Source organism: Daktulosphaira vitifoliae, unplaced genomic scaffold, assembly GCF_025091365.1.
Source record: "Daktulosphaira vitifoliae isolate Bord-2020 unplaced genomic scaffold, ASM2509136v1 Scaffold_1, whole genome shotgun sequence".
Taxonomy (NCBI): domain Eukaryota; kingdom Metazoa; phylum Arthropoda; class Insecta; order Hemiptera; family Phylloxeridae; genus Daktulosphaira; species Daktulosphaira vitifoliae.
The window spans coordinates 77,239,873-77,249,239 of NW_026099572.1; the positions used below are offsets into that span (position 1 = coordinate 77,239,873).

A 9,367-nucleotide genomic window follows, 5' to 3' on the forward strand; every position below is an offset into this window, starting at 1 on the left:
ACTTTTTAAATAATAGCAGTGGGGAAGACTTAAGTTTGGAACGAATAAATTACAATGATGGTGGGAATCGTCAATTATAGTTATCATTGATAACAATAAAACTGAATTACTTATCAATTTAATCATAATTTCAAATTAATACTAATTCCTAATAAATGTGGTTTGGTACATATTTTTATAACGATTTGTAATACCGAAATGGAAGATACTATTTATGGACCAAAATCTGATAGTTCCGAATTGTCTGATGAAGCAGAGTCTTCTAACTATGTGATGTATCGACATCGTCCTGAATGGAAAGATGTACAACCAGTTCCTCAAGATGATGGTCCTAGTCAAGTAGTCAAAATAGCTTACTCTGATAAGTGTATGTATTTATAGCAATTGTTCATAATTATGCTACCAAATCATTTTATTCTATTGTTTTATTATTATTAAATTTAAGTAGTACCTTTTTTACACAAACATTTTTCTTAGCTATTCATTTAAACATAAATAAAACAAAAAACATGTTTTAGTTTTTATCTAATTAAATTCATTATCATACTAGATTATAATAGCAAATTTCATTTATATATTGCAGGCAAACAAATTATTTCCATGGTACTACCTTAACATTTTTATTCTGTAGTACAGAAAATTTTATTAAGTTAATTATAATATTAAACTTTCTTCAAATTTATAGTAATATAATTAAATTTTTTTTTTAGTTGTAGATGTGTTTGACTATTTTAGAGCTATTCTTCAATCAGGAGAAAAATCTGAAAGATCTCTTGAATTAGTTACTGATGCTATAAGTTTGAACCCAGCCAATTATACAGTATGGATATATAGGTTAGTTTTTAGTTTTATATGTTTTTCTCATAATATTTCAATTCATAATTTATATTATAAAATCCCCTATTTATAAATTTGCTTATGTAATACAGAGCATGTTTTAAGAAGTCCTATTACTATGAATTTAATGACAATCTTCACTTCTTTGAAAATAATTTTTAATAATTATTGTATTTTTACATCATAACCAAATGGATATAATTCAACATTTTATTTCATATTATAGAAAAATATGTTTTTTAATAGTTATATGTAGGTCATGCATTTTTATGCATTTATAAATTTTGTTAAGTATTTCAAACACACCTATAGCTAGAACAAATTTTTATTTATTGACTTTAGAACTTAATAAAAAGTTGCTATCAAGATTATAGTATTTGGGGGGTCTATCCCCTTAAAACGGAAATATTTCTATTTTACTATATAATTCTAAGACAAAGTAGTACAAATTTGTAACCCATTGAAGTGAATTAAAAAAAATTTTTTTTTTATTCAAGTTAATTTCTTATTTCATAAAAAAAATGTTCTATTATATTGTTTTTAAAAATAATTTTTTTGAAACATAATGTAATTTTTATACTAAATTTTTTAATATATATGAATAAAAAATATTTTTTAACAATTTAGTATTAAAATATATTTTTAAAGTTTTTAAAACAAATAATTTCATTTGTTTGTGTTGTCTATAATATTTATTATTATTTATTAGACTTGAAATTGTTTTACACTTAGAAATAGACTTATATAAGGAATTAGAGTACATATCAAATGTAATTCGGGAATTCACCAAAAATTATCAAGTATGGTAAGCTTGTCAAACTTAAATCAATAACAAAATACTTTTTACTGACATTAATCATTCTTCTACAATTTATTTTGTAGGCAATATAGAAAAAATATAGTTGAAATGTTGAATGATCCATCTGATGAACTGAAATTTACAGCTAGTATTTTAGATATGGATGCTAAAAATTACCATGCATGGCAATATAGACAATGGGTTCTTACTACATATAGGTAAAATTTATATACAGAATCATCTGAAATTAATGATTTTTCCAAGAATGTGAAATAATATTGATGAATTTTTTTAAATGTTTTTTAGATACATGTTTTTCTTAATTTATTAATAATGAAGTATTTTTTATGTTCATTTCTGATATTTTATAAAGATGTTAACTTTACTTTTTCAAATGGCAACATACATAATTAATTAATTATTTATTAGATAATGATTTATTAAAAAAATGACTGGTCAATAACAACTATTAGACCAGTATTTTAGTAGTAAATAACATTTTTATACCTAGGTAGTAGGAGTGAGTCTGAAAAATATCTAATGATAAAAATAGCATTACTTGCATATCACTTATTGTGAAATTTAAATTTGAAAATTTAAAATGTTCAATTCTAAAATACTTAATTTAAAAATTGTTATCAACTAAATCTTCTTATTATCTTAAGATAGTAACTTTTATTTATAGATTTGTTATTTCAACTTTTTTTTAGTAATCTGATGGAAAATGAATTGGATTTTGTAGAAACATTGTTATCGCAAGATATGAGAAATAACTCTGCTTGGAACCAGCGTTATTTTGTTATTTATAATACTGATCCATCTAATGAAACTATTGATAAAGAACTTCACTATACATTTGATAGGATAAAAATATTGTCAAAAAATGAAAGTGCTTGGAATTATTTAAGAGGGTAATTAAAATGAAGAAATTATCATTACAGTAATAAATTTCTTTTGTTTTTATTGAACACAGATTATTATTATATTCAGAAAATGGAAATTTGGAAGTAAAAGTACGAAATTTTTGTAATGAATTATATGACAAGGGTAATAGATCTCCTCATTTGTTATCATGTATGATTGATTTACTTGATGCTGATGAAAACTTAAAAGAATCTAATGATACCGAAAAAATTAAATTTGTTTTAAAAGTAAAAAACTAATAAAAACCTTATATCAATTTTTTGACTTATAATAAATTATATTGTTATTTTAGTTATGTTTTGAGTTAGCTACAATTTATGATCCAATGAGGCGGTTTTATTGGGCATATGTTTCAAATGATATTGAGAACAAATATAGTATAAGTAATCATGAAACTAAAATTAATGTTTATTAAAATAAAATTATTTTTTTAATTAAAATGATAATTTCTAGTAATATTTTCTATTTTTATTTTTATATATTGACTGTAAGCTAATTGGGATAAATAACATTTTACCAAAAATATTCGGTTAAATAAAATATCTATAAGTTACATTAATTATTTTATGAAAAAAATGTCACATACACCAATTAGCCTACAAAAAGTCAATATGTTAATAATTTATTGTTTTTACTAACTCATTAAATTAAATATTATTTTTAATGTACAGGAATAAAACTTTTGTATCTTATTATTATTAATTTGTAATTTGATTTCTAACAAAAAGTAATACTTAAAATTATGAACAACATATTCAAAGTAATAAAAAATGACATTGTTTTTCAATAAGAGAAGAATGTTTTTAGTTGTCTGTTGTTATCAATATACTTCTAAGCATTTCAGTACAGTAAGATTTCTTTAGAAGTATTTAACTTATTAAGAAGATTAAATAAAAAGTATCCTAAATCTTAATAAAAAGTTATTTAAATGTCTAATAGTTAATAATAACCAGAATTTGGAACATTATGCATTTATAAAATTTGTTTGAACCACTTCTAAAATACTTGACTCTGAAAAAATATCATAAGTGTATATAGTATCACATTATTATCTTTTGTTCTAGAGAGGAGGTGATACCCTTAAGTCCCTTAAATTTCTAATTAATATACACTTTTTAGTGTCATCTGTGGTTAACATTTATTTATTTACTCCAAGTAGCTAAAATAAACTTTATAAATGCTTAGTCATGAGTCCTGATAATAACTAATGCATAATGTATTTAATTTGTGTGTAGAAATTAATATATCAATAAGTGGACTAATTACTTTATATTGTTCAATAATTCATCTATGTATAAGAAATATTTATAATGTTGGAAATAAGTGAAAGTAAAAATTATTGAATAATAAAACTCAAGTTTAAATTGATGAATTTATTACAAATAAATGTGTTTATTGTTTTATAAAAATAATACCTTAAAAACTTATTTACTGAATTTAAAATATTTTAAATATGATAAAAATTGACTTGCTCCTTTTATTAATAATGAAATAACAAACTATATATTTATTATGTTAAATATGAATTACAATAGTAATCTTTAATATAATATTATAATACTAAAGTAAATTATTTAGGAAATAGTTACTAAAAATACAACATTGATCAGAAATTTTAAAAATTGTGTTGCATGATCATATTAAATATGAACCATGATAAAAGTTTCTAATCCTATGAAATGTCATCTGAAATAGAGTACCACATTAAATTCTAATTTAAAACTGTTTTAATTCTTAATATTTGTAATGTTATAAGGTATATACAAACTTCTATAGCAGAATCTATTTTTTATTAATGTTAATGCTGTCTTAATTTTTATTTTTTAATGTGAAGCTTAAGCAGTCACACAATAAAACATTTATAGAATAATTTGGATGGGTTGTCTAATCATTCAGGTTATTTTTCTTTTTTCTATAATCATTCCATTTTAATTTTTCAATCAAGCTTATGTGTCATATATAATTGTTTCATGAATATAGAATGTCCAAAGAATAGTCATGTAACATTTTAAGATTGATTTATGAATATTCCAGATAATTATATGATTATTCTTTAACTTTCTTCTTAATTAATTCAACCAACTTAAGAAGTTAGAGTATTACTAGAATCCGAATAAAAATATATTTTATAATTATTGTTATAACTAATTTCTATGATTGTTTATAAATGAATGAAAAAAAAAACACATTTCGATTTATTTGCTTTTCAGCACTTCACAGGCTTATTGTCATTACCAGAATTATATACATCAAATAGTAATAGTATATTAATTTTATGTACTGAGTAAATAAGCAAGTTGCATAGGGCTAATTAAAACACTATTAAATTATTTGAAGTGTGAGGTTACTTTGTCGAGTAATCGTAGCTACATTTATTTTTAACATAGAAATATAACGCGCATGCGCTAATTAGATTAAACAGACTATGTCTAACACCTATTCTCGCATACTTACATGCATTGCGTTCCATTTTGTTTACATTCCTTCGTTACTCGTAGTCAATTTGTACCATATTTATGATATTCAAATATTTTTATTATGTATTTTTTAACAATATTAGTATTTTTTTGTAAATTTTAAAGTTAACTCTCAATTCTTATTTTTAGAAATACCTATACTATCAGCTATCCAATCTTAATGTAAGAGTTTTTTGATTGTTGAAGTAATTTTGTTTATAATTTACGGTTGAAGTACTATCAGACTACACCCATTATTGTGTTTAATTTTATTCAATCATCCTTAGTTCTCGTCGTATTTCCTCTTCTTCTGATACAGTTATAATTAATTAGCAAAAATCTTTATTTTAAAAGTATATTCAACGTCATAGTCATAATTCTTAAGATCTTTGAGATATTTATAATAACAATAATCATAAATACTAAATTTAAATAAAAACTTTTAATATTTAAAAATAATATTTACTGTAATGTTAAGTATAGTATATACTAAAAATAAAGAAATAGTGATTTTAATATTTTTTTAGATGTTTTCAAGAAAAAAGAAAAAACCTCAAATTTCTTCTCCAACTAACTTTGAACATAGAGTTCATACTGGATTTGATAAACAAGAAGGCAAATTTGTAGGTTTACCTTTACAGTGGGCTAGCATAGTAGGTAATAACCAGATCTTAAAAAGCACTAATAGACCATTACCACTTGTGGATCCATCTGAAATAACTCCAACAGAAATACTTGATTTAAAAGTAAACTTCATTATGTTCTTTTATATGTATTAGTAGTTTCAATATTTTTTAGTATATTAACTTTACTGATTAGATAATGTTAGATTATTTGTTTATATTTAATATATCTAAAACTAGTATATTAATTTGTTATTATTTTAGACTATTGTAAGAGGAGAAAATAACCCTAAATTCCATACTTCAGTGAATAATCGAAATAATAATGAATCAGCGGGTCTTCCAAAGACATCCAATGTTGCCCGTTCAAATTCTTTGCGCTCATCAAGTCCACCACGTATTCGACGTCAACATCCAAATGTTCCACCGCCATTACCTGAAAATGAAGTTCTTGTAATGAATCAAAGTTTAGTGTCTCAACACTTACCTCAATATCCTCCACCTAATCATATGCAAACAAATTATAATAACAAATATGTAAGTCTTATAACTTTAAATTTACTATAACAAATATTTTCATTACATTTTTTAAATTAAAATACTAATAAAACTAAGCTTCATTAATTATTGAAATTTAAATATAAATATTATTAATTGAGTTATGTTAATGTATCTTCATTACTAATATTATAGAAATTTCTATGTACATACAATTTGGTATGTACATAACACTAATAAATTTTTTTTTCTTAAATTAATTTAAGCAATAAAACTTTTTTACCACTTAACTTTGAAATATTTTTTAGATAAAACCTGGAGGTTCAGATTGGTCTGGACAAGAGACCCCTATTTCAAGGATGAGCCAGTCTAATACACCTGTTAGTCAGATGATAACTCCAGATCAGATGAGTACACATTCATTATCTTTACAAAATGGAAATATTTCCTCAATGTTTACTAATGGTTCTGTGGTCGATTCTGCTATTGGAAATCAAACTTCACAAGCTAATACCCCAGTACTTCCAAACCGTGCTCACCCAATTATTAATAATGCTCAAATAGTTAGCACAAACAAAGTAAAAATAATAAATTTTCAGTTTTGCATTTCAAAAATAATTAATTTGAATTTTTTAAAAATAAAAATTTAGGGTATTGCTCAAAATTTATTAAAAAATCAGGACCAAAACCAAAATTTAAAACCTACTACTAATGGGTTATCGTCAACTAGTAACACATCAATTCCTAGTATTGCTACTAAACAACACCATGAACAGCAACGTATCACACATGAACAAGTAAATACTTATATTATTTGTAAAATAACTACTTACTAGCTCTTTGAGCCATAATGAAGTTGCATCAGGTTGACAGCGGTGTAAAAAAATCATATAAAGTAGAGTTGATCTTAAATAGTTAGGATAGAGGCTAAAAATATAATGACCAATGATTTTATAAAATAATTGCTAATAATTAATAATTAATAATAACTTAACAATTTTATTCAAACTAATATAGTTCAGAGCAGCTCTACAACTCGTAGTTAGTCCTGGAGATCCTCGGGAAAATTTGGATAGTTTCAAAAAAATTGGTGAAGGTTCCACTGGTACAGTTTGTATAGCCACTGATAGAATTACTGGTCGCAAGGTAGCTGTAAAAAAAATGGATTTAAGAAAGCAACAACGGAGAGAACTTTTATTCAATGAAGTTGTAATAATGAGAGACTATCATCATGCTAATATTGTTGATATGTATGATAGTTTTTTGGTGGGTGATGAGTTGTGGGTCGTTATGGAATATTTGGAAGGTGGTGCACTTACTGATATGGTTACTCATACAAGAATGGATGAAGAACAGATTGCCACTGTCTGTAAACAATGTCTCAAAGCTCTAGCATACTTACATTCACAAGGAGTAATACATAGAGACATTAAGAGTGATTCTATACTTCTAACAACTGATGGACGAGTAATTTAATTTAAATAGTTTTGTATAATAAATAATTATTTAAAATTTTTAATACTCTTTTTTTAATAGGTGAAAATTTCTGATTTTGGTTTTTGTGCACAAGTTTCTCAAGAACTACCCAAGAGAAAATCTTTAGTTGGGACTCCATATTGGATGTCTCCAGAAGTAATTTCACGTTTACCTTATGGACCTGAAGTAGATATATGGTCATTAGGTATATAAATTAATTTTATTGTGAATAATATACTAATAATAGTATAATAATATATTTAAATAAAAACTTTTGTTACTTACCTTAGGTATAATGGTAATTGAAATGGTTGATGGAGAACCACCTTTTTTCAATGAGCCACCTTTACAAGCAATGCGAAGAATTCGTGATATGCCGCCACCAAAGTTGAAAAATTCTAATAAAGTAATAATAAATAATAAAACTTTATTAAAAAGAAGTTTAAAAATTTACCATGTTCAATGTTCCCAAAATAAAAAGTATTTAAATTTTAAATTATTTTATAGATTTCACCAAGACTTCAAGGCTTTTTAGAAAGATTATTAGTTCGAGATCCAGCTCAAAGAGCAACTGCTGCTGAACTTCTGCAACATCCATTTTTAAGGTTAGCTGGACCACCATCTCTTTTAGTGCCATTAATTCGAGGGTCACGGCATAGTAATTGTTAAAAGATAAACATTATCTTGTTCATTTGTGCAATTTCTGTTATTTAATTTTTTTGTAAAATGTAAATTAATAATTATTATTGACAATGTAAAATTAATTCCAAAAAGTTGCATATTTTTAATATGTAAAAGTTATCATCATTGTTTTATAATTTTATAACCAAAAAATTATTTTTAACATCGAAATTTAATGGTCACAACTTTTTACTAGCTCAATGTACAATCATCTAAGTATTAAGTAGAATGTAGTGCCTTATATTTTAAAAATAATGTTAAGTTAATCATAAAAAGAAAAATGCTCTCTTTTGTTATTTATTATTATTTAATATGTATTATTAAATACAAATAAAAACCAAAGATGAAGACCCGGTAGATTTTTATTTAAAAAAAATTGAATTAGGTGCCTTATTTGTAACAAGTAGTGATTCTTACTTATCAAGGTATACAATTGTGTATTTTATAATTAAATTAAAATAATTGTTATTTTTTACATTATGTATAAAACTGTGTTAACCAAGGCTGGCTGATAATAATTTATTATGAACAAAGTATTGAGACTTGGTAAAATTTTTAACAATTGTTATAATATTATTAACTATAACAACTTATTAATGTTGTGTTCTGCTCTTCATTCCTATTAATACAGACCATTTATGAAAACAATTTTTAATACTATGGTTACTATTTTTTTTTGTATTTTTGAAATAAGTATTATTATTTGTAACTATTATTTCAAACTATTAATAATTTGAATTCAAAATTGTTGAATATTTATTTTAGTTGATGTTCTTAATAAAGATATTAAGAAAACACTAACACATTCCACTTTTTGCTATAAAAATATATTATTTATTGTTATATTAATTTGTCATAAATTAAATGTAATATATCAGAATCAGTATTAAATTATTTTACAGTTGAATAATTTTAAGTCTTCTAGTCACAACTAACCCATCATTAGCATCAATTATTTATACGTGAATTTTACTAGCTGTTTAGTAATATTATTTTTAATTTTAAGCATATTGTTAGGTACTTTTTCAATAGTATTATGCAATAAATTTATTCAAAAGGATTGTATTATTATT

At 23.7% G+C, this 9,367-nt stretch overlaps 2 protein-coding genes across 2 annotated transcripts; both read left to right on the forward strand.

Moving 5' to 3' along the window:
- Positions 1-83: 83 nt before the first annotated feature.
- LOC126896202 (protein farnesyltransferase/geranylgeranyltransferase type-1 subunit alpha) lies at positions 84-3,673 on the forward strand. The gene is made up of 7 exons (XM_050668782.1): positions 84-367; positions 711-834; positions 1,547-1,642; positions 1,720-1,854; positions 2,347-2,547; positions 2,610-2,787; positions 2,853-3,673. The coding sequence occupies exons 1-7, from the start codon at positions 199-201 to the stop codon at positions 2,973-2,975; spliced, it is 1,026 nt and encodes a 341-aa protein (XP_050524739.1). The 5' UTR covers positions 84-198; the 3' UTR covers positions 2,976-3,673.
- Positions 3,674-5,035: 1,362 nt separating this feature from the next.
- LOC126893584 (serine/threonine-protein kinase PAK mbt) lies at positions 5,036-8,607 on the forward strand. The gene is made up of 9 exons (XM_050663927.1): positions 5,036-5,199; positions 5,544-5,762; positions 5,904-6,176; positions 6,446-6,715; positions 6,788-6,934; positions 7,155-7,604; positions 7,674-7,818; positions 7,904-8,019; positions 8,121-8,607. Exons 2-9 carry the CDS (start codon positions 5,544-5,546, stop codon positions 8,280-8,282), a joined length of 1,782 nt encoding a protein of 593 aa, XP_050519884.1. The 5' UTR covers positions 5,036-5,199; the 3' UTR covers positions 8,283-8,607.
- Positions 8,608-9,367: the final 760 nt, after the last annotated feature.